This window comes from Watersipora subatra, chromosome 4, assembly GCF_963576615.1.
Source record: "Watersipora subatra chromosome 4, tzWatSuba1.1, whole genome shotgun sequence".
Classification (NCBI taxonomy): domain Eukaryota; kingdom Metazoa; phylum Bryozoa; class Gymnolaemata; order Cheilostomatida; family Watersiporidae; genus Watersipora; species Watersipora subatra.
The window spans coordinates 60,137,669-60,163,871 of record NC_088711.1 but is presented as its reverse complement, the minus strand read 5'-3'; the positions used below and the strand labels follow the sequence as shown (position 1 = coordinate 60,163,871).

At 35.9% G+C, this 26,203-nt stretch overlaps 1 protein-coding gene and 1 long non-coding RNA gene across 4 annotated transcripts in view; both read right to left on the bottom strand.

The window, feature by feature from the left end:
• Positions 1-590: 590 nt before the first annotated feature.
• LOC137393106 (uncharacterized) lies at positions 591-13,162 on the bottom strand. Its single transcript, XR_010978273.1, has 4 exons — positions 12,522-13,162; positions 10,335-10,485; positions 5,201-5,362; positions 591-953 (listed from the first exon to the last, which is right to left on the bottom strand). It is a non-coding gene; the product is annotated as an uncharacterized lncRNA (long non-coding RNA).
• Positions 13,163-13,398: 236 nt separating this feature from the next.
• Positions 13,399-26,203, bottom strand: part of LOC137393105 (uncharacterized) — a 36,696-nt gene continuing 23,891 nt past the window's right edge. For all 3 annotated transcript variants that reach the window (XM_068079523.1, XM_068079522.1, XM_068079524.1), the window contains exons 15-24: positions 25,265-25,354; positions 24,877-24,978; positions 24,277-24,438; positions 21,416-21,509; positions 19,324-19,500; positions 18,402-18,508; positions 17,426-17,665; positions 16,471-16,636; positions 15,037-15,093; positions 13,399-13,642 (exon numbers count right to left, since the gene is read on the bottom strand). In XM_068079523.1, the coding sequence (XP_067935624.1) occupies positions 15,056-15,093; positions 16,471-16,636; positions 17,426-17,665; positions 18,402-18,508; positions 19,324-19,500; positions 21,416-21,509; positions 24,277-24,438; positions 24,877-24,978; positions 25,265-25,354 (1,176 nt within the window). In that variant the 3' untranslated portion in view covers positions 13,399-13,642; positions 15,037-15,055. The remainder of the gene's footprint in view (positions 13,643-15,036; positions 15,094-16,470; positions 16,637-17,425; positions 17,666-18,401; positions 18,509-19,323; positions 19,501-21,415; positions 21,510-24,276; positions 24,439-24,876; positions 24,979-25,264; positions 25,355-26,203) is intronic.

The window sequence follows — 26,203 nt, the reverse complement described above, 5'->3', positions numbered from 1 at the left end:
CATTAGTAGCGTATCCATAATCATTTTGTTCTAAATGGGCAGACTTCTCCGTTGTTATGTTCTCTTTAATATTGAAAACAACAATAGGGAACTTGATTCTACCACTTTAAGATTTATACGTTGAATTACGTCACAATAATACATATAGGTAGAGAGCTTCTACATAACATAATTTCCCAGTATACATGGGTCTATATACATTTATCTCTCCAGGAGATGTGATAAGGTTAACCAATAATTTGATAGTGCCTAGTAAAAATCACTTTTTTTAGTTGCAATTGAATTCGACGAGATTATTAAAAATGGCTGACTACTTATGAGTTCACGCGGCCAATTATAAATCATGCTGAGAAACAAAAGTTAAGTGGCTCCTTGTTAGAACTTTACATGATGCACGAACACAAAGAGCAATAAAACAAAACACAAGTAGATTTTTTATGCTTGTATTTAGCATTGTTTCATTTTGCATCGTTTTAAGCAGTTTTATCTTGCTCTTTACACAACCTAAACAAACGAGAATAAGCTAATATCAATTCTTTATTTGAACGTTTTATTACATGCTAATGATGCCACAACTCCAAATATTAAATATTGCATAATTGTAATGCAAACAGTTACGCATTTATGCCACCCATTAGCTCGTTTTTAATAGCCAGCTACAAAAAGAAGTTGCTCCTGTAGCTATGCCGACTAACCTCAAAAACAAAAACGTTCAAACTGTAAAAATCTCGAAAAAGTTAACTATATTACTCCTGCTTCTACTAACGTTATACGTTTAACGTTTGTAGAAGCAGGAGTTAATCTAGATTCTGTAAAACTGTTTTCTGCGGAAGACACCATGAGCTGTGAGGATGACTATCCATGGCAGGGAGCAGCCATTTGGAGTCTCATTCAGATAGACATGAGGTCGCTGATAACTCGAGATGGCATCCATACCTTCGGTACTCTCGCATCTGCCAAAAACAACCTGAATATACTAAAGAGAGATTATGACGGAGAAAAACTTAAAAGTTAGTAGATATACGGGTGTCCATTACGCGCCAAACTCTTAAATAGTCAAACGGTTGATGAACAAAGCAAAAGAATGGATGATTATTAGTGAAATATCAAAGCAGAACTTTGAAATGAGATTAAATGAAATTAATTGCGCTTCGACAAAAACAAACCTTTGATACCAAAGGCACTTTGATACCAAATGCTGTCTTGAATCACATCAGTTGTAACTTCATAGGTAAAAACTTTGATAATAATATCATGGGCTGCTTTAAAGACCACCTACTGTAAAATAAAATAATAAAATTAAAATAATAAAATTAAACCTTTTACTTGCGATTGTCTCCAACATACAAAAATCTTCTAACATATTAAGAAAAACTGTAGTATACATTTGATGGTATGCATGAATTAATTCCCAAACTTCTAGAAAAGTAGCAGTTTTATAAGCGAAAAGGACCTGGTTGAAGGTGGAAAGTGAAAAATATACAATCAAAGTTAGTTTTTCACTGTATAATATAAAGTGAAAGTTACCTTTCACTTTAGAGAGTGAAAGGTAGAGTAAGTTACCGTACGTATCTCTATCATGATCGCTACCTTCCCATCACTAAGTTTTCTCTTAACCTGTCTCCGAGACGAAATAACGATAAAAAAAGTTTTTGGTGAGTTTACGTTTTTATTATTATACCTTATACATAATTATGACCATAATACATTTATTTGATTGCTATTTGTAATTATCTGCAGTATTTATTGGGAAAATATCCCAGGATATTGGGTTGATGAATGAATTGAACGAATAGCAGTGTCTTCGTAAAAGAGTCAGTGATTAACATATGATGGTTTTAATACGCGAAGCAGGTTTCAGATTGAAGTTACTACCCACATCAGTTAATACACAACTCTTCACCCCACGTAGTCCTAAAAATTTGGCCTTACAAATTAGTACCTTATATATTTTATGTTATGAATTATTATAAATACAAATTGTTATAAATTGTACATTATATATTTTACGTGATGAATTATTATAAATATAAATTGTTAAAAATTGTACATTTATATTTTACGTTATGAATTATTATAAATAAATTGTCATAATTTTTATGATATATCTTTTGCTTTATGAATTATAAATATAAATTGTTAAAATTGTACATTATATATTTTTTCCAGTTCGCCTAGTGAACAATAAGCAACATGAAACATGCTAGCTAAGATACTAAAGCAAAAATAATCTTCAATACGTTTTTACTACATTTACAAGTCGAAACTGATGGAATCTGAATTCAGACGCTAGAATGTCATACAAAAACTGCTAGTTTGCGTGCCACTCTCCTGATTTGACTAATTAAAACGACTTGAAGATAAACTTACAAAATATCAGTAGATTTTTTCATAAAGTATCAGTATTTTTCTATCATTTGCGATGGCCGATGGTTTTTGATGTTTAAGGTCATCTGACTACCAGGATGTTCCAAGATTAAAATCAACAAAACTTGATCAAGGTTAAAATGCTTAGAAAAAATAAGTGGGGAATGACATCACTAGGTGCTATGGTTGCTATAGTCGATATCAGCTATTGTGTTAAAGTTGCAACGTTATGCTCCTCGTTAGCAACTGTAGATGTATGTCATAAGCGGTCTGCAGCTTGATCTGGGCGTTTTAACCGCGATCATTTTGTTAATTTTAATCTTGAAACATCCTGGCTTTCAGATCACCTCAAACAACAAAAGCAATCGCAAATGATAAAAAAATTTCAATACTTTTTGATAGAATCTACAAAAAAATGTTGTGTAATTTTGTGTTAATCTTTAAGCAGAAAGTTGTTTTGAATGTTGCTAACCTCCTTGAAAAATAACGGTGTACAAACATTTAGAAAAATTCTTCTTGTTCATGTACCATTTGCGGTTACAGAAGGAAGAGTTAAAATGGATTTTATACCACTACACTCTGCTGCCGATACGATGGCCTGTACAGAGGATTACCTCATGCTAGCGACAGCATTTTCTAGCGTGGTAACTATAGCCAAGACAGCACTTTCGACCTCTCAGCGACACGCAACTCACGGAAAGGTTTTTGGTGTGCCAAATAATATTGAAGTAAAGGTAATGCAGTAAAATATAATACAAAATGATTTAATTAAAAATATATTTTCTGGTTATCATTTGGTTGTCCGACTACATAGAAATTGTTCTTGTAACCGTAGGGGAGCGAACGCAATGACACACAAGTCAAGCCCATATCACTTGGTCGGAAGTCCTCCATGAAATGCATTCACCGACTGACAACGGCAGATTTCGACCCCTGCAGGATTCTGGGTATAGTGCAATGTGATCCCATTTCGGCGCATGAAATTATCGACCTCCCAATACCTGGTTTTGTGACATCCAGATATCATGATCGGTATGAACACGCTACTATGGTAAGCACTGATACCCCCTCAATACCAGCAATATGACATAGATTCAATGACTTTCTCATTGAGGCGATAAGCTTGTAAACCTCAATAAAAAAAAGAAGATACAGCAAATCACAATTCGCAATTTCACACTCTTTCAAAGATTGGATGTTTTTAGAAGTATTCGAAAAAAAACGTAATGGTTGGTGTAAAATGAGCCTGATAAATGTGTATATTTTAAAGAGTAAAAAAGCCAATAGTTTAGTGTAACGCTCTTCTTGCTGAGGAGAAGCTTTTTAGTTGGACTTTTTAGTTAGCTTGCCTATTTGCCTAGCTTTTATCTTCATTATGAAGAATTACAATCAGTATGTTTTGACGGCAGCCATTTATTATTTCATTTCTCAGTCTGTTAGCAGTACCTTCAGTATTTTGGCAATATCTCCAGAACTAAGAATCTAATCAACCTGAACTTTTGAAATATACTCAAAACAGAAGTATGATCACACAAAGTGATCAAACTTTCATAATTGTACTTAAACCAGAGGTGCAAAAAGAACTAGTGTTCTGCTGGCAGCCATTTTTCATTTCTCGTTAGGATAGAAGTGTTTATATGGATATTTTTGCTATAGCTCAATAACCAATAGTCCTATCAACTTGAAACTTTGGAATTTTACTGAAATCTTATAGCACACAAAGCCACCAATATTCGTAATCTTGTGTAAACCGGAAGTATGAAAAAACAAAGCGAAACTGCGAACCTGAGTTCACATGAGTGTAGGATCAGAGAGATAAACATATTTTTGAGTTATCTTAGGTCCTGGCTTGAAAGAGTTAAAGTGAATTCACCCAGTTTATAGCTAATCAACTCATGAAACTATGATCACGGCCAACAATTCTATACGCTTGGATAAGGTCTATTATCACCTTTAAGGAAGCGCGTTTCATGAAGTCATTCGTAACAAAAAAAGTAAAAACCTCGGTTATTAAGTGATAAACCTACTACATAATGATACACTAATTGACAATATTGACAGACACAGTGACATAGCTATCGAGAGACAGCCATTCTTAGTAAATATACTAGAGCATATATAGATATATATGCTATATATATAGCATATAGATGTATAACTCTATATGCTATATATATAGCATATAGAGTTATACAAATAAACAATAATGATAATAAATAATAAAGAAGACTTCCCTCTCACTATAAATAGAAACAAATATACTCGCTACTATTCCGGCGCCACACCAACCAGTCACTGTTTTTGACTGAAAATGGATTTCTAACAGTGGTGGTTGTGGTATCTACAGTTGCTTTACATATTTGAAATCATGACAAAATGAGGATGAATTTAATATATATATATATATTATGGCTATTGACTATGAAGTCACTGTGAAGTAACATAGTTGTAAAGCAGAATTTTATTTTTACGACAAAAGGATCAAGTTTATTTTACACACTACTGTAGCAGCAGTTACGAGTGTCCTAGACCTGTGCGCGTGAAATAAAAATTTATTATTATTCGTGAAATTACTTCAGATCAGATTGTTTGTCTAGAAAACATTTCCTTCATACTGGGTAAACTTCGCTACATCCCGCTCACTTTGCTACAATGTTCTAAAAATGGCCAATTACAATCATTGTAGTACATGCTAATAAATCTCACGTTAATATAGCCCTTACATCTATCTTTACACACAAGCATCTTCGATTCACAGGCAAAATCTAGTACTGTGACAGTGAACACAACTCAAACAGACAATACAGATGAGAAATTCATGCTAGCGACTAACATGGACAACTTCGGTGTGCAAGCTGGCGCGTTCCTCGAGGTGAAAATGGATGAACCTCTAGTAACCAAGAACAGACTGTTACATGAAGTGTGGGACATCTCTGTATCAGTATGTATCTCTCATCCATTACCTCTTACATCAGCATGCATCGACACTAAACATCTGAAATCACAGTTAGTCTGGTAGTATATAATCTTTACTATAATAAGAGCCGTGTCTTTCTGAAGCCATGTTAAAAGCAAATAGGAGAAAAGATTGCCTGGCATGTGAATTCAACTCAGATTTTGGGATTCAAAGCTAAGCGCTCTACCACTTGATCACCTTTCCAAATGAGAATAATTGTGCGCATAGTTATTACATATAATGATCTCCCACGGCTCATGGAAGTGCCAGCGTGCTAGTACTTCATAACTTATGTTTACCCCCTGGATTCCTTATGAATTAACTCCAAAAAACTTTAGTTCAAATTTTTTTGACAAGTTGGAATTACACATTAACATATGGTAGTAGCGTGTCAAATGACCACTACTAATCCTTGATGATTACCACATCTGAGACATCATATTACATACTAACATAGAAGGACGCTGATTTGCGCATCGCCTTGCGCACCGATTTGCGCACCGCATCACACTATAATTGTTGGTTTATAGGACTATCCAAACTTGGATAAGCCCAATTACTTAAACGGCCAACTGAGAGTGTTTGAGCAGGAAATCAACTAGGTTGGCTAGTAAATACCCAAAACATCTGGCAGCAGTAGCCAGCCAATTAAACGACTGTCATTAGTTTGCTAACTGACAACCCAGGCAGCTCTTTATGTTGAGAGAAAAAGTAAAACAAAACAATGACTTATTTAATAATTCAAGTGTACTTCTAGCAATACAGTTGGTAGATTGACAATCTTTATTTTCACCCAAGTAAATGAAGCTGGAATAACTATAATTTCTAAATTGTCAAATTATCTCAGAGAAAATACCTTATACAGGCAAACTTTGACATAAAGTTAATCAGCTCAGATGTTCGTCTCAGATGGCTAATACATTGTATTTTGACTAATTTATTCCGAAGGCATGAAATAATGATAAATGCTTCACTTAATTACATATAACATTAAAGCACATATAATTAATATAAAACTAGAAATAAAAACCATATGTAATATCCTATATCATATGTAAAAACTGAATTAATGAAATAATAATCAATAAAAACATTATTATAGAAATATTTATAATAAAAGTAAAAATGAAGTAAAACATATATTTCTAATGTTACTTTATGTCTATGTGTAGGTGTAGGCTGGCCGATGCAGACATGATGATAGACATAGACAGCGGAACTTACTCAACTTAGAGACTAGCTAATGTTCACCTTAGACAACTCAAGTATAGAAGCTCAAATCAATTTTTTTATTTAAATGAAAATTAAATTATTATTAAAAAATTATTCGCACATTTAATTCTTATCAGCTTTCGATTTTTATTCACAGCACTGTAATGTCATACAACATCTTGGATGTATGTTAAAAATTACTTCTCATATCAAAACAATTTTTTCGCTGATTTTATTTCAGGTCATAAAAATTGTATATAGAAGTAATAGTAAGTCGAGATTTGGCTGTATACATTTACGCTAGCGATCACGGTAATTGACTACCTTATAAGTTAAAAATTCATCAAATTGAAACTCAACCACAAATACTGTATAAGCTCTGCAATCTAAACTTCCGCCTATTCAAGAGCTGTCTATAATTGTATCTTAGCTACACCACTGCATAAGAATTGCAAATCATAAAAATGATGCAAAACTTGAAACTCACTTTAATGTTGACGAACAACCCACAATGGGCCAAGATTATTTAAAGGGCAATCATTTAGAATGAAAATTACCACTTGTTTCTCAGGGCTTTGAACAGGTGGGCATACTATTGTAGATCTTGAGAGGGCCAGAAGAAAAGGGAAAAGTACCAAGGGCAACTTCAAGGAGTCCATTGTCAGATCGTGAAGAGACTCCGAGAAGAAAGCGCAGTAGAAGTCCAGGAGGCGAACGCAGCAGGAGTCCTGCGGAACAACGCAGCGCGAGCCCAGCACCAAAGGTCAATGTCAGTCTAGTGCAAGATGGCAACTCGAGAAGCAATGTCAACGAAGATGTTGTACTCGAAGACCTCGATAACAGCAGAGCAGAATCGATTAACAACAACAGTAATGCTGACACAATTCCTCAAAAAACTGTGCAAAGAATAGGAGAGACTCTACCTAACAAAGTAAATTTAGAGGGTAGAAAGAAAGAAACTGATTTTTACAAAACTGAAAACCTAAGCATAAAGACTGACGAAGAGAGCGTCAGTGAAAATGACATGAGTGATGGTATCAGTGCATTAAATCAAAATCAAGAGGAATCTGTTTCAGATATCGCTGAAGGCAGTGCAACCAACAAAGAGGGTGCCAGAAAAGACGTACTCAGGTCAGCTGAAGGAGGCGGTGCAGAAGTCGAAATGAATTTTATAGATACTAAATCTAGTCAGGAAAAAAATCTAGTGGAACAGAAAAAAGCCTCGCTACCAGTTATCAACATTGGGCAACGAAGCGAGATCGAGAGTGGAGAGATCAATGATAGTAGAGCGATAAACCAAATTAGCGAAAGCAGTGTTGCAGAAGATATTAGTCTGACAAGCAAGGATGTAACCGGTGAAGAGAAGACCATGCCAATTGATGAATTTAGCGACGCTGAAGACATTACAGAGATGAGCAACAAAGATGACTTTACGACAAGTCCAATAAATACCAACAGGAAAGTAACTGTGAACACACCAACAGTAGAAATTAATGGCAGCAACATTGTAGAGTCAACCAGTAATGAGATCATTAAAACTAACAACATGAGAAGTGAGCGGAAAGTTCCTTCTGCAAGCGCAATGCTCAGTGATGAAGGCGACGATGCTCGAATGTTGAGTGAAAAAGGTTATAGACACCAAAGTGAGAAAGCAATAGAAATACAGCCAAAAAGTGTTGAGAAAGTCAATGACGAAAGTTCTACGGATGTGGCAACAATGGAGATAAATAAATCTAGCGACATTACAGACAACCTTTACCAAGCCAAAGACACCAGAATGACTGAACATGTGAGCATCTCCGCAAATAATGAAATCCATGATGCTAAACCATTAAGTACAGAAATTAATATGAACAAAGATAAGTGTGTAAATGAAGAAATCAATGGAAGCTCTTTAGCCGAAGAATCTCTAGACAAGAGAGACACGGATCTAGAAACAACAATTGAGAGGGAAGCCAGTAACGCTGAAGACATGACTCAAGCAGGCAAAACCAGTGCAAATGAAAACAAGGGTACTATTGAAAATAACACAGGTTATACTGTAAAAGTTGAGGTAATCAGTGATGCTGAAACTGTTAGTGATAAAACTAATGCACCAATGGCAACAATGGCGGAGATACCTGAAATCAGTATTGCGGATGAAACTGAACAAAAAAGCAATACTGAAGGCCCAACTTTGGAAATGGAGGCTAGTAGTGCTGATAGTGTCATTCAAGGGAGTGAAAACAGTGAAACCGAACATCTTAGCGCTACAGGGGACAATATGGGGTATATTGTAAATACTGAAGACGCCAGTGATACTGAAGCTTTGGGTAGCAAATCTCATGACAAGGAGTATGGCTTGACAGAGAAGAACAGTGAAAATATCGAAATTGTATCAATAAAAACAGACGATTTCAGTAATGGCAGCCGAGCCAATGAAGACAATGAATCTGATAAAGTCCATGGGAATGGGGCTAATACCAGGTATATTGTTAACATGGATAGTGTCAGTGACACTTACAGTAGAGAAAGTTATGAAAAGAGTGATGACTCAGCAATAGAAGATACAGTCAAAAGCAGCGTGATATTAGAGTCTACAAACAAAAGTGATTCAGAACTAGCAAAAGTTGAGCTAGACTCTAGCAATGCTGAAGACGTCAACCAAGCCAATGAAGCTGAAAATAATAATAAAGATGAAGAAAAAACTAGCAGAACTGAAATACAAGAAACAAGTAATGCTGATGAGAAGGATATTCCAAATGCTGAAGAGAATGAAGTCAACAATTTGATCAAACAAACAGGTGAGCAGGAAATTATTAACAGCAGTGGAGATGAAACTGTTACTACTGAAACAGTCTCAAACAGCGACATAAAACAGGTAGATAACAAGATCGAGGAGACGAATGAAATCACTCGACTTGAAGAGTCTGCGACGATTGAAAAAACTAGTAGTAGAGCACGACAGATCGAACCGGATAACTCAAACTCTTCAGGAAATGTTGAAAAAGAATAATACTATGGAGAAGAGACTCGATAATAAGTGCTGCAGCCACAGCACTGAGCCTCATTTAAAAAGCGCGACAGACTAGCTACATACTGAGGAAGGTCAACAGTTCAAGCTTTTTTCTCTTAATATATTATGTTATTAGTGTTTCATGTGTTTCTCTGTGTAACCAAGTATTTTGTCTGTACTCGTTTTGTTTACTTGTTATTTGTTTCATACAGACTTATTCTCAATACAGGTATTTACTACTATTAACTTCCTCATACATTGAAAAACATATCTCTGATAGTATATCATGATAGTTATGAATCATTACTTGCTAAACTAATGAAGATTCTATGGACATACACACCAGCAATCTCCCAAATTTTGTTGCTAGTGTACCCAAATACCTGGTACATACTAACACTGCTAGTCATCCAAGGGTACTAAACTCACCGACATTATTAAAGATAGACTTAGACTGAATATTAGTAGATGTAGAAAGTATCAGTATATTTCTATTGAAGAAATTTACTCAATTTTTAAGCAATTTCTTCTCATTTTTTACTAAATCTGACAAGAATAAACATGAAACGGTATACTTGAGCATGTTTGTGCAATTCACCTACAGAATGAGTAGTTGTCATGAGTAAACAAACTGGTGCATGATATCTAAATGTGTTGATCAACAACACACAAGATGCTACCAGAAGAATTCTCATCAGTACAACTGATGCCGATGTATCAAATATGCTGGTAAGAAAGAAATACGTCAAAATAAAGAGTTTTTGGAAATGGAACACTCATTTAATCCTGTGCCAGCCGTCTTACCATTGATTTCGCATCCAATCAGAGTGTCATGCTAACTAGCCATCTAGTATATAAAGATGTTGAGTAGTGTTTAGGGAGGGAATAACTTCAGATTTCCACTTCACTCGCCATGCATTGAAGAAGAATGAGCTTTGAAAGTTGCCCTTCAAATCTAAAACATAATAAAAACTGATGAGCGAAAAGTAAAATACTGACAGAACAAATTAAAAGAAAATAACTCATCCATTTATAAATCAACAGTTGTAGATGAGAGTAAAAAATAAGGCTAGATTACATTTCATAGTTTATTTTAGCAAACCTCACGCCGATATTCAGTAAATGCATGAAATACAGTTGATGGAGCAAGGACTGTCACAATCAGCCTCTATGAGAATAATAAACGGTCAATAAAAAACTTTAGGAAAGTTGCCTCAGTAGCACTTGAAGTAGCCACTTACAGCATGTACTTACAACATACTTCTAGCATGTTCAACTATGGCCACTTCTTTAGAGCAAGTTGATAGTTATTGGTAATTTTGGGAAGGTTTCTGTATCTACTGGTGTGGCAAATTGCCCATACAACAAATTGATTCAAATTTATTTAACTTCTGATTTTTTGCAAAATGATGCACAAATAATATCTATCCAATGAGGTTTCTTGTTTTGTCATTTTGACAACACAAATTTGCTAAATAATTATTATGACCTTATTAGGTTTAGAATATACAGTCAAACATGGATAACTCGAACTTCACGGGACCGAGCAAAAGTGTTCGAATTATCAGAGCGTTCAAGTTATCAGAGCACTGTCACAAGTCCATGTATTTACTTATTTATTAGTAGATACATGTACATATGCAAACTATAATATAAATCAAAAGCACAAATGGCTTGTTTCAAATTAAATGCTTCTAATGTAAAGTTTAAAACGTTTTTATCAAAAAGTATAGAGATTTTTCTATCACTTGAGATTGGTTTGTTGTTTGAGGTGATGTTATTGCCAGGACGTTTTTTAGATTGACATTGGCAAAACTTGATCGTTGTTGAAATGCTCAAAAAGAAAAGACATCTTTTTCTTTTGAGCGTTTTACCCACGATCAATTTTGCCGATTTTTCTTGAAGTTTATGCAAAGATTACCTTACTTTACCTGGGATTCGTTAAGAGCAACACTCCGAGGCAGTTCAATTAAAAGTTTTACGAGGTTTTACGGTACATTGTATATCACTCACGCTTTTTGAATGGATACTTATTGAATGTACACACGTATTCTGTGTTTAGGTCAAACGATGAATAGTTTTTTTAGCTAAGACAATGTATACGTTTAATTACAACAATTTTTAAGACGTTTTAAACATTCAACATTCCGACGTTGATTCAACATGGAATTAACGTCGGAAAACTATTCGTCACGGGCTAGCCGGGTCACGCACTCAAGGATTTTCACCACGCACATACAAAACAACATGCTGTTTTTGTTTTGTATGTGCGTGGCGAAAATCCTTGCGCGCGTGACCCGGCAAGCCCGTGCTATTCATCGTATAGCAGTATAAATCAAATTTGACCAAACCTTTAGAAAAGTCGTTGACAAAAATATTTTGCCGATGGTGGTAATAACAACGCTTATGAGTTACGAAAAGATGAGGTTTACCTCTATGGCTTTGAATAAAGTGATTTTCTAAAGCGATAACAACCGCTTCGGTAGCCGTTGGGAAAAAAACAGTTTGAATTAACAGTGTTGAGTTCGAGTTATCTATAACAATTTATCATTACGTGGGAACGGAGCAAAGAAACCGTTCGAATTAACCATGTGTTCGAGCTATCCGTGGACGAGTTATCCATGTTTGACTGTAATTGGGTTTAAAAATAGTGCAAGCATCCATGTGTAGGTAACCAGATACCGCGCGCGCGCGGTTATTGGCCAATTATTTCAACCAGAAAGCCACTATAGCTAGAAAACACTGCTACCCAGTTAAATACACAACATATAAAGGCTGCATTGGGGCACAAAATAACCACATACCTCTTTTATAACATTCCCTCAATCAAAGGTACTCACTCGACCAAAAACCGCAAGTATCCGTTACAACTGTCATAACTAAGCGACATGACTACACCACGTGTTATACGAAAGCTGACACTAATTAGCAAATGCATGGCCAAGTTGGTAAACCTTTACATGCAATAATAAAATGAACAGCGGTACTTACTAGTTGTGGTAACAACCGCCTGGCAAAACATCCACAAATGTATCGATCCATCATCCTACAACATTAGCAAGTACAGATTTACGCCTTGCCAGCATGCATTCTAATTTGGAAGAGTGACATCACACAAAACTACACGCAGTTATGTGAGCAGCTATGTAAGTGGATATATAGAAGATGCAGACATAAAATAATGAAGAGGGGTGTGATTCAAACACGGACCCTGGTTTGCCTCTACTATATACAATAGTAAGATAGATAGGTTTACCTTGGCTGAGACGCTTTAAAACAATCTTCTAGCAGCCTTCGCTTACTAGTTGTTGATTGATTAACAGCCCACCAGCGAGTTAGCCGGGTGGTATCATGACGCCCCAACCAGTGTAGTGGTGAGGGTTTGATGGTCTTGACTTTAGTAAATGTGTCCTCCATAGCAACGCAGAGCGAGACGGGATTGAACCGCCTCGCGCCATGACAGTATAAGATGGTTTGGTAAACTTGGATGTGATTTAGCAATGGCCCGGTGTGAGGAAGTGAGCAAACACCAGCTAATAAGTACACGAGCATGCAAAGTATGCCATAACAATCTGTCCTCGTTGTAAACGAGACTGAGGCAATTGAAGAGTTCACAGTAGGTTAGTCCTACATCAATAAAAACCGTAGATGACTATACGGCTATTAAAATGAACATATACAGAAGGAAAGTATCTGATATCAGATACGCTTCTATCTTGCCTGATATTGTCAACACTTGCAACAGCCACATGTCGGTGTTGGTCAAAGATAACAACTACAGCTGCTGCCAGAGTGGCATGCTCAGTAAGCTGCGCATGACCCAAGAAATCTAACTTGGATTCAAAACGTGTAACTTCACCAATCCATAGAGCACACATAGTATAAGCTTTATTTTAATTAAACCATGAAGAAAGCTGAAATAAGTTCTGCGTATAGCCAGATAACAAGAGAAAACTACTCTAAGGAGAGGTAAATAATAGAGTTGATGCAGAGCATCATGCCATAATAGAGCACATGAATGCACAAGAGTTGTATACCGGATATAGATGGCCTCTGCCATACGGTTTGCTTCAGACCTTTGCTTGCATTCTTCATCTAGCTTCCAGCATGACCTGAGACAGAAGACGTTTGACTTGAAGTATACCGTCAAATATATTGACATTAAGGTATAAAGCAAACTTGTACAAATATGATATCAGAAGACGTTTAACAAGTACAAGTACCGATTCATGCAATTGCCTTTTTCTCTATCAATGGCATTCAGAAATGGTTTTGCGTAAAAACATAATTTTAGTGCAGTATTCAACATTTGGAAGTGATTTTGATCATCTACATGATCACATGTCTCGTCCTACAAAATTTTAATGGTTTACAAGCTGGCACTCTGCACAGAACAAAGATGTTAAGTTGGAAAAAACTGTGTATATTTAGACCGCAGAGTAAATTATTCTAGTGATGTTTGTAGGTCAGCGTTTGTAGGTCAGCGTTTGTAGGTCAGTGCCGGCGACAAGCATACATCATATAATGCTGTATTAAGTGATAACACACGCTAACAGATTTCACCTTATAGAAAGAGAGCTACCTAGATTTAATGTTTATAAGCCCGGCCTTTCCCTAGAGTTTTAACTAATTCTTGCTATTCCTAAACACTACAAACACAATTCGTTGAATACAGTGGAACTTTGGTGCTCGATCGCCTCCACACTCAAACAATTCGGTGATCAACCAAAAAAATTCACCAGTTAGCTGAGTCGAGCTGCGGAACACTTGAAAAGAATAAAGCCGAGTTGAGCCGATCCCATTCACAGCCCTTCTCGACCAATTGGTAAGTGTCTGTTCGACTGAAAACATTAGCGGAGTATGATGTACAAAATTCGTAAACAAATCCCAACTAGGAGCTGAGGCCAAACAAAAGGTGCTAAATAATTTTTTTGAAGTTTTTATTTTGGATTATGCATGTATTATAAAACAATGTCTTTTAATATACCTTGTTGTGTTATTTATATTTGTGATGTTTGATAGATTCCCTATTATTATACAACTTTTAAATTTTCAGATTTGTAGCATACCATTTGATAACACCAAGGTTGTTATCTATACTGGTCGTGCAAAAGATTGAGACTCGTAACTCTAGTAAAAGCCAGTTACTGATTCAAACTGTAGCAAACATCAATCATTGCTATGAGCTCTTATATAATATTGTTAAATATATTCATATATTTCTCTGAGGGATGAAAACAGATTAAAATACTTATCATTGTTTCTTACGGATAAATGGGTTTTAGTTTGCGAACAAACCAGTGTTTGACCACCAAATCAGAATAAATTATGGTCAAGCGCTGAGGTTCGACTGTATATCTAACATAGAATAAATATTCATCGATGATAGCAATGAGCAAAGCATAGGAAGATGCCAGTGTTCATATTGGAGCACAATTATTGATTATTGATCATTAACTGCATGTGTGTTGAACTAAGACGGAAAATATCACAATGTTTAACTTACTGAATAAGTTGAATAGATGCTAGTTCTTATCCATCTCCTCATCCCCTTCTCCTTCACCTGCAATATGGGAGACAAGAATCAGTTCCACTAATCGTTACTCTTTTACCTTCAACTAGAGGAGCAAACTTGCTGGTTATCATAGAGCAATAATAAACAATAAAGGAATTGTGGGGTCTGTAACAAAATAAAACAAAACATAAAAAATTTAAAACAAGTGAAAAACTTGATGTTGCATAATCTGCAAAAACGGACAATAAATAAATCTACTCTAAACAGCGTGTTTTTCCACGTTTCAGCAGAAAATGATGAGAATTCATCATTAAATATTCAAATTCATTTTGAATATTTATTTTATGAGTAACAGATGGCATTGTCAATAAATGCCTACCTTTTCAACTGGTTCAAAAAGCCAAAAGCTTGTTTTAAACATCACAGACATCTAATATTTTAACGAAAATAAGAACAATGGTTACAAGAAGTTATATAGAAGTTTTGAAAAATAATAAAAAATCAGTAACACTGTTTTTGGTTTTATTGATGATACAATATAAATGCAATATATTATATAAAGAATCTCATAAGATATATATTTAACAACAGAATAAAATTCAAGGAATCTCGCTGAATACAGTTTTGCTTTGTTTCCATGAAAAGTAAAATTTTAACACCTTATCATTCAAAGCGTGTCATACAAACGCATGTGCTAAGTATTCTGTTTTCGCTGAGTCAAACCTGTTCACAATGTAAATACAATATCTTGAGTTTTTCAAATGATCAAATATGGATTTAAGAAAGATTTTTTATCATCAATTTTATTTCCAAACTACGCGCATTTAATATGAAGTCATTCGATGAATAAGCTATTCAGTGAAAATATTATTTTTAAGCATCATCTATTTGCTTTTATAAAAAGTTATTGTTTATTTCTGGTGTACAAATTATTTTTTTATCAGTTAAGTTTTTACCTATAATTTAGGTTTTGACATTTACTTTTACATAGTATTATATGATGCACTTTACATTTTAATTAATAAATATTGGTAATTATTTTAAACATTTATAATTGTTTTTGGCTTTTCCCAGAACTACACAAATTACAATGTATTTTATAATATAGGAGCATTTGTTCTGATGTAAGACAGTTGTGACATACAAGGCACATATTATATATTACATTATATATACATATTATATAGGTACAGTTCTACTTTGTATGTCATGGCTTATGCTGCATCACTTTTGTTTTTGCCACTTTGTCTGCGAAAAGGTTAAAAAAACACGATATTTATACCGGTAAGTAGCAATTGATCCAAAATATAACAGTTTTGATAGATGAAGGTAATATCAGAATGGATTAACTTAAGATGTCGAGATTTGACTGCGTGGCCCTTTTGTAGAAGGAGTGACAATGGCCATAAGTTCCTAGAAACATACCAGTTTTCTCATCAGAGGATGCTGCTTTGGCTTGGTCTGCCTCTGGTACCTCAACATCACCCTTATCTGTGGCACTAATATCACTGTTTTCTTTCTCGCCAATAGTTTCCAGTTTTTCAACCACAGTTTCTTCTCTTACTCCTGTGTCCTCCCCCTCTCCCGTTTCCTATAAAAATCAATGTTACTAAAATACAAAAGGTCACAGGCTAGCTTGAGTCATAGGCACACACTTTTAATCACCTTGACATTTATTAATAGCTATACATACTAATATCTCTAATCATAGCAAATGTGTCAGAATTCATTAAAACATCAGTGGTTACCTCAAGACATCCCCAGAAATATTATTAAGGAACATGCACAGAAGAACCTCAGCACAATAGGGAGATAAGGAATGTCTGTTTCAAATTGAAAAATGTGTGTGTACAATTGTCTCACAGAGACTGGGCAGAAAGAGCTGACCTAACTTTGTATCTTTCTTTTTAGAAACTTATGTTTGAAAATCTCTGTTTGACTCTGTTTTAACTTTAGTACAATATCAACCAACTTTGACACATCTGACTGGTAGGTAGCAAAAAGATGCATGGGCCACCCTCGACTCGTACAAACTCCACTAGCCAAGTTTACTCTGCCATAACTCGGTGCATTCCGCTAGGATTTAGACTTTCTAACACACAAAGGTTGGTCATTTTTGGCTGTTGGAAGTGAGTGGGTGCCTCAGACCCAGAGACTCATTTACCATGGACCAAAGCCATGGCTAATGTGTAAAAAATCACACGATCTTTTTATGTTATGATTTTGCACATTACACACTAAAATTGCAACGTTTATCAAAAACACCTCCAGGGTATGAGAACAGCAGTTCAACAGTGGTCGGCCCCCACTGTGAATGTATTTTAGATGTCGTCAAGTAAACCTATCGGTTAACAACTTTTCTGAAGTATCATTCACTGACCATAGTGGCCCCGTCATCCTTTACGTCAGCATCTCCGACAGCTGTCATCTCAGTGCCAGCATTTTCTGGTCTTTCCTCAGCCTCCCCATGCTCAGTCAAATCTGACCCATCAGATGCAGGCTTCACCTCTTCTTTGATCTGTTCAGCGCAGTTCACGTCTTCACCCGACGCCTGCTCTCTAGATCCCGTTTCAGACTCAAGAGATGCGACAGCGGTCTTGCGTGGCTTCTCTTTGATACCCTGATCAAGTATATGTAAAGACGAATAATTCAGGACCACAAATCATCTCATCTCTAACTACAGTATTGCATCATTTTCGAGAGTAAATGAAACCACATAAAACAAGATCTCTTGGTTCTCTTGTAAACACAATCCACAATTACCAAGATAAGCTGCCGCACAATCCTAAAACTTAATCACCCTCTGAAGCCAATGAATTGCACATATGAAAATTATTAGCATAGAAAAAGCGAAGTAATGCTAATCATTTTCAAAATAAATTTTGAAATAAAGGCATTTTGTTACACTTTGTCATGTAACCAAATCACCTTAAGAAATAAGTGAATATTACATGGAAAGTAAGCTTCCAAGGACAAGGTAAGGATAAGGAGTTATGACGATCTATGGAGCCATGAAATGGTATGAGTCTTACTCCTTAACACAAAAAGAACTGTCAGTTTTGTATTGACACCTTTTTCTTTCCTGGTCTTCAGAAATACAGCTATCTGTTTTCAAAGGTAAAACAAACCTGACCTCAGGTGATATATTAAAAGTACGTCTGATCACTGAAATACATAACAACATACCAGGTTTTAAGTGAAGCTGCATTCAAATGCGCAATCAGGTATTCAGAACAGCGCTATTTACAACGGACAAGGTGACTCAAGCACCTATTGTTTATGCCAATGTGGGAACTTTATTATTATCACATGAGTAACATAATGCCAGAAAAATGAGGAAATATAGGCCTTCTAACCTTCGCCCTTTTAACATGGACACAGATGTTCCTTCGTCCAGCATCAAATTGATAAAAGACATTACACACAGTGCAGAAGTGACCAGAGATCGGTATCACTTCCATATCTGCAACAATAAATTGAGAATAAGTTATTTGAGACAAAGACTCGGCTCATATGTCTTACCTTACCAGAGGTCATTGCCACGATATAAATCACAAACAGAATTATAGCTTGTCACATATTTTTATTATTCTCGACAACCCGAGCTAAATGGATTCTCTCACAAAGATTGTTGCAAGAAGACAACAAAGCCTTTTGATCTTTTAAATGGTGCACAATTGAAAATCAATGGAAGATAAACTACTATTGTAAAATTGTAAATTGTAAAAACTAAAAACTTTTCACGTGAACAGTTTTTTGTATTATCCCGAGTAGGGATTGCCTCTAAATTCTCTTTCCGGTCAGTCAGACGAAGCATCCGACAAAAACCGTACAATTATGTTGTATGTTGGGACCACATGAATGACTGATAGTTGATCTTCATTGGTGCCAGACGCAGTCATTTTTGAAAAAGTCATCGATTAGAAGGGATTTGCAGCAGCTTGGGCCATACAGAGGGAGACAGGTAGGGCAATAGATGTTGGGCATTACAATTAAAGAATACAAACTCTATCACTCGTTCAGATTATTATGGAAATCTAATAAGCAGACACTGAAACTGAGACTTGTGCAGCTAAAAAAACAGCAAACACAGTAAAACCTCTAATTGAATGCCATGGCGCTCTACTTTTCAAATCTTCCTCTATAGTGGCGGTTAATTGGAGGTGGGGTTCAATTAGAGGTTTTACTGTAGTTTCTTATGGCAGTTTGTAGATAAAAATGCTGTGACCAAACCTTTAATTCTTATGAATGGCAAGATTTGACAAGCGCTTTCATTACCTGTCAGATCCTTTTCAGTCGCAGATTCTTTCTCTGTGACGGGTTCCTCCTCTTCACCATCAGATTTCTCCTTGGATGGGTCAACATTTGTTCCATCTGCTTCATCATCCTCTTCTATTTTCTGCTGCTTGACGTCATGACCGAGCAGACTCTTTTTCGACAGCTTAGCCAGTTGAGCTAAAATCCATCACAATTTAGCCTTAAATTCGAGGCATATAAGCATACATATGGATACTTAATAATTGTAAGCGCATGCGAGGTCGGTGCCATATTCTACCTTCACCCGAAGACTAACTCCTCAAACTTTATGATAAAGAATTTTTCACAATACAGCCTTCCTACCTTCAGGAGTCAGTTTGGATGTTTCCAGCACTACTAAGTTGAATATAAAAATTAAGGTAAAATCTATATACCGGATAATCTCTATTTGAGTGCCATGGTGCTGTACTTTTCAACCTCTCCTCTATAGTGGCATTCTATTAAAGGTGACATTCAAATAGATGGTGGTGCTCTATTTGTCGACAAGCTCAGAGCGTTGGGAAAATGAATTTAACCCTTTTACGGGTGAAGCAATGCTAATGTTACTTATATTTTACACTCACCCTCGGGCATCGTGATATTAATGCCGTCGGCCTTAGCATGTTTGCCGTACGAGTTTTCATATGCATCAAAGTATCAGACCGGGTCAAACAAGAAACTACATTAAGTAAAACATTTTATCTGATACGATGATTACTTATTTCGATGGCGTTGCTTTCACAGTTTTGAGGAAAGAGCCGAGAAACTTTGGAGCTAGAAAACGGACTTGATATGCCGTAACAATGGCTGCTATTTCGTCGTACGCTGTTACTGAAAAGTATTCTCAACGTTTATCGAAACGTTTTGAGGTCTTTAGGCAGTGAACCACGTTCATGGACAAATCTGAAGATAATGGGACGGATTTACACCTTAGTGACTTCTAATCAGACTGTAGTTCTGATGATCGATCTTCTCAGGTACACCGTTACTAAAACCATGGCAGTTCCGACAGCGACGAAATAATTCATTGTTATTGATGCAGTGCAGTGATTTTGGTACTATTTTGTGGACACTTTTTTACTGATCGCTTTTTCTTATGGGTGCATAAAGATCAAAAAATGTGAAAATGTCGGTCAAATAGAGGTGGCATTCAATTAGAGGGTGGTGTGGTATTTTTAAACCCTTCAATATAGTGGTGTTCTATTAGAGGTGCATTCTATTAGAGGTGGAGTTCAAATAGAGGTTTTATGATAATTACATTTGTTTAGGTTATAAGTCTTAAGTGTCACTAACTAATGGTAATTTAGTGCTTAGTCATACTTTTATGTCATTAAAAGCTCTGAATCAGCAAAGCGTTGCATTGGGAGTTTTCGATTTACGACTGTAGTTGATCCGCATAGCGAACGAGTGAAATAATTAGCATACAAAATCACCTGTCCCGTGTAACCAGCAATGTTCGAAATATATTTTGCAGACCTTTAAAAATGAAAATAATTCATGATGTGGACAATTTGAAGTGTGGACAATTTTCATTCAAATTGTCTCAAAATAAAAACATGTGCATTTAAAACACTTACACAATATTTGCTCTTAAAGTTATTCTATTAAATAAGGCTATTTACTGCAATAGAATTAACAGAATCAATCTGTTGCTGAAGAGAATCATAAGAACTCGGACTAGATGAAAGCTGTCGAGACACAAAATGCTTATCCTAGTAAATCATATTTCGATAGCAAGCCTTTTCTAAAAACTAAAAACCAAGCAGTTGCATCTCTTGTATTTAATGTCTTTTAGAAAAACCCACCAACCACGTACATGAATTTAGATGTAAAAACATCCTACTAGTTGATCTCACAGCAACTAACCGGCTTATCCAGAGCCTTTTGAAGCTAAGAACCCCTCATAAGGTAAAAGAAGCTAAAACAGTAATATTGCCATTTACAGTTGGAGATGGACCAAACAAACAAAGACAAGCTTTCAAAGCATTTTTGGCCTGGCAGAGTCGCCCCCTTTTTGCAAAAAAGTGAAACGTCTGTAACATAAAAAGGCCTCTGACCAGAGGAATGTGCGTACCAAGAATAAGGCCATTAGCATCAGCTTGCTTTGCCTTCCATCCAAGGATGAACTTGTTGACTGAGTGCCGCTGAAGAGCCTTGCGCTTCTCCACCTACAGCGACATGTCAATATATATTGTAACCAGAGTACCCTAGGACACTTATGTATTCGCCTCATCTAACTTTTGCGTTGTCGCGGAGTCATCCTCCCATGAAAATTTCATGTGCGAAACTAAACTATCATAACAAACGAGCGAAAACGCGAAATTAAATAGCTTTGTTCATTGATAGTTCAAGAAACAAATGGCAGCAAGCAATCAAATTGCATTATCGACCTCACCCACATCATTCTACCTGCGGTTCACGATTACAAACTAGTCCTAAATTGAAATTTTTTTCTTATCGGTGAACCAGGCCCGTATTCCCTGGGGCGGCTAGCCGGCTGAGGCGTCCTAACTTTTTAGGAACTTTCCACGGCTAAGTACAGTCGAACTCGAATAACTCGCCCTCGGATAAAATGTAACATTTCATCTCAAACACAAGGTTAACTCGAACGGATTTGTTTGCTCCGTTCCCACGCAATGATAAATTGCTTCAGATAACTCGACCTCAACATCATTTATTAGAAAAGTTATTTGCCCAACGGCTATGGAGGCGGTTTTTATTGCTGTAGAATATCACTTTATTCCAAGCCATAGAGACAAACATCAACTTTTAGCAGTTCTTAGGCGTCATTATTGTCATCATCAGTGGCAAAATATTCTTGTTAACGACCTTTATAAAGGTTTGCAAAATATCAAGTTTTACCAAACACCCGCTTGGCTATGTCCCATCGAAAGCGTGGAAACCTCCGTATGAACTTAAAATAAAATCGTGAAAACTGATCTTTGTTAAAACGCTCAAAAGAAAAAGATGTCTTTTTTCTGAGCGTTTTAACTGCGGTCAAGTTTTGCCTATTTTAATTTAAAAACGTCTCGTCAGTCACATCACCTAAAACAAAACAAATCTCAAAAAATAGAAAAATGTTGAAACTTTCCAGTAAAATTTTTTAAAACTTCACACGAGAGGCCCGGCTGAGGCCCTACATAAGAAAAACCTATTGGGGGCTTACACCGGCCCCCTCAACACCCCCAGGTGTTCATAACTAGTTGCCTAACATTACCCGCCCCAACTTGCAACCAGTGGATACAGGCCTGCCGGGTGAACTGAACCTGAGGGATCTAATTATGTTTGTTCTACTGCATTTATTTTCACATCACTATATTTTCGCACTCATCAGAGCTGCGAAATTAAGTTGCAGTGAAATTTTACTCTGTACGCTACTTACGAAACTAAATACTAGCGAAATATAAGTGTCCTAGGGTAAGTTAGAGTGAACAGTACGAGTCAGTATGTAGTGCAACCATATTATGTTAGAGTGAACAGTATGAGTCAGTATGTAGTGCAACCATATTATATTAGAGTGAACAGTACGAGTCAGTATGTAGTGCAACCATATTATATTAGAGTGAACAGTACGAGTCAGTATGTAGTGCAACCATAAATAAGTTAGACAGTACGAGTCAGTATGTAGTGCAACCATAAATAAGTTAGACAGTACGAGTCAGTATGTAGTGCAACCATAAGTAAGTTAGAGTGAACAGTACGAGTCAGTATGTAGTGCAACCATAGTAAGTTAGAGTGTACCCTACGAGTCAGTATGTAGTGCAACCATATTATATTAGAGTGAACAGTACGAGTCAGTATGTAGTGCAACCATATTATGTTAGAGTGAACAGTACGAGTCAGTATGTAGTGCAACCATATTATATTAGAGTGAACAGTATGAGTCAGTATGTAGTGCAACCATATTATATTAGAGTGAACAGTACGAGTCAGTATGTAGTGCAACCATAAATAAGTTAGACAGTATGAGTCAGTATGTAGTGCAACCATAAATAAGTTAGACAGTACGAGTCAGTATGTAGTGCAACCATAAGTAAATTAGAGTGAACAGTACGAGTCAGTATGTAGTGCAACCATAAGTTAGAGTGAACAGTACGAGTCAGTATGTAGTGCAACCATAAATAAGTTAGACAGTACGAGTCAGTATGTAGTGCAACCATAAGTAAGTTAGAATGAACAGTATGAGTCAGTATGTAGTGCAACCATAATTAAGTTAGACAGTACGAGTCAGTATGTAGTGCAACCATAAGTAAGTTAGACAGTACGAGTCAGTATGTAGTGCAACCATAAGTAAGTTAGACAGTACGAGTCAGTATGTAGTGCAACCATAAATAAGTTAGACAGTACGAGTCAGTATGTAGTGCAACCATATTATATTAGAGTGAACAGTACGAGTCAGTATGTAGTGCAACCATATTATATTAGAGTGAACAGTACGAGTCAGTATGTAGTGCAACCATAAATAAGTTAGACAGTACGAGTCAGTATGTAGTGCAAACATAAATAAGTTAGACAGTACGAGTCAGTATGTAGTGCAACCATAAGTAAGTTAGACAGTACGAGTCACTATAGAAGGTAAAATAATGGGGAAATGGTAATACATTATTTCATAATTTATAACAGAGACTCTTACTTTTTAGCGATTTTCTAAAAAATAAAAGATTAAAATGTAAACAAAAATTTGTTTTCATGTTAAATTATCAGCCTAAAAATAAAATAGCTGCCTAAAAAGAATTCTGTAACTACAGTTACCAGTGAACAGTTACAGAAGAAGTAACGCTACAAACAAGCCACTGCAACTGTTGAAAAGCTTCTCCAATATGAATAATCAGAAAGTCTTGTCATAATGAGCTGTCTCCACACTGAAAATCGGACAACGGACTCCATCGACCAATTACGGAGCGTTTAGATGCTTTATACTATGTAGTCACATACCTGTTTCTGATGAGCACGGCACTGAAGATGGGGGTAAAGCTTACGCTCCTGGTCAAATGATAAATCACAGTCTTCACAATTCCAGCTACGGCATTCCTCTTTGGCCATTTTATGCTTCATACTCTTCCCATGCGCTCGTCTGTCTGCCTCCTCGATTATCCTCTACAATGAGATGTCAAGAAATATATATCAGAGTAAACGTAACATTTTATCTTCTCACTGTATCCTTCAACCACTAAATGGTTTTAATTATCTTCATACAACTAATATTAAAACGCGGTTAAATCACAGGTACTGAGTAAAAATGGTACAATAGCAAGATTGGTACACTGCTGATGGTTTGTTTACTAAAGACTAAACAACCAGATTTTTACGGAATTGACAAATAAGAAAATTATCATATCGACATCAAATATTAACTATATGACCTGGTCACGTTTATATAATCAAACCTCATGTAAATAAAAAATATATATCAAATTGGAAAATACTTCACTCAACATGAAACGAAAAATTTCCGAAATATGACATCCGAAATCTTAAAAACATCAGTTTTATAAATCCTGTGCGAGTACAATAGCATTAGCTAAAGTAACTCACATTGCAACAAAAGCAGTAGAATTGATTAGGTCCTGCCTTTGCTGCCTCCTTATTCATCCTCTCATGGTATTTGGCAGCCACGATGTTATGGATCTCCATATTCTGTGAATATAATAGAAAAATAATGGAAAAACAACGAGTACTATGAGTATGAAAAAAATGGTTGAAATTGGGACATTAAAGGTGAGAAAATGAGTGATCAAGCAGATCAAATCAGTAATCAAGCTTTCTGGGATTTTACTGGGAGCACTGGGTTGTAAGCCAAGGTAGATGTCATGTGTTCACAAATATCTACAAACAGAACAAGTAAAACTTGAGTGGCAGAGTGCAGTTGAACTATAATTGCAGTTGGCTGAAATAAATCTTCGAATGAAAGTTGAGGGCTTACATCCGCGCTGCCGCATGCTGTTGTACAGATAAGACAAAAAGACAATCTCTTCTCTGATATCGCTGCCTGCACATTCTCATAGTACTTTATCTGCAAGAAGAGAAGGACGCTAAATAATTTACTACTCATCGCTAACTCTAGTGTAATAGGAATGCATAGATATGACAGCAACTATGGTAGTTGCTAGTAACTGAATATAGATGATGCTTATAACTGATACCTACAGATATGGCATTAATTTCTATTTTATTAACTAGTCATAGGACTAGAAAAGCTATAAAACAGCCTCAGAAGACATGGAAGGAGCGGGGGAGTGTGAGCTTTAGCTTGAGGCCTTCCTCATCAACAAAATTAGGAAACCATGAAATATATTAATGTTTTGATTAATAAAAGCGATGTGACTACGGGTAAAATAAGCACATACGGTCGGTATCATCTTTTCATAGAGAAAGCATAAAGTAGCAAACTAGTTTCCATGGATGTACTCACATCAAATCCTCTAAGACAACATCGTCAAGCCTCAATTTATAGAGGAATAAGGCAATGATTTTTTAGATATGAAGCAAAAAATTATAGCGAAACACTAGCATACATTTTCGGATGTGTTTTTAAGATAGTCTACATCAGTGCTGCCCAACCTTTTCCGAACATGGGCCGGATTTAAAAAAAAATGACGCCAGTGGGCCGGACTCACATTTCTAGTCTTACATTCTTTAATAGAACTATTTGAAATGGTTTGGAAAAGTATTCAGAACTGTAAATATTGATTGTATTTTTTATTTATAGAAATTACCCTTTATACAATTATAATTCATAACTCAATTTAAACATAGGGGGTCCTACATATGATACTACATGTATTTCTATTACTTTTATTGCTATCAAAAGATTATAGTCTCCAGATATTACATGAATACGAAATGATCATTAGAAATTTTG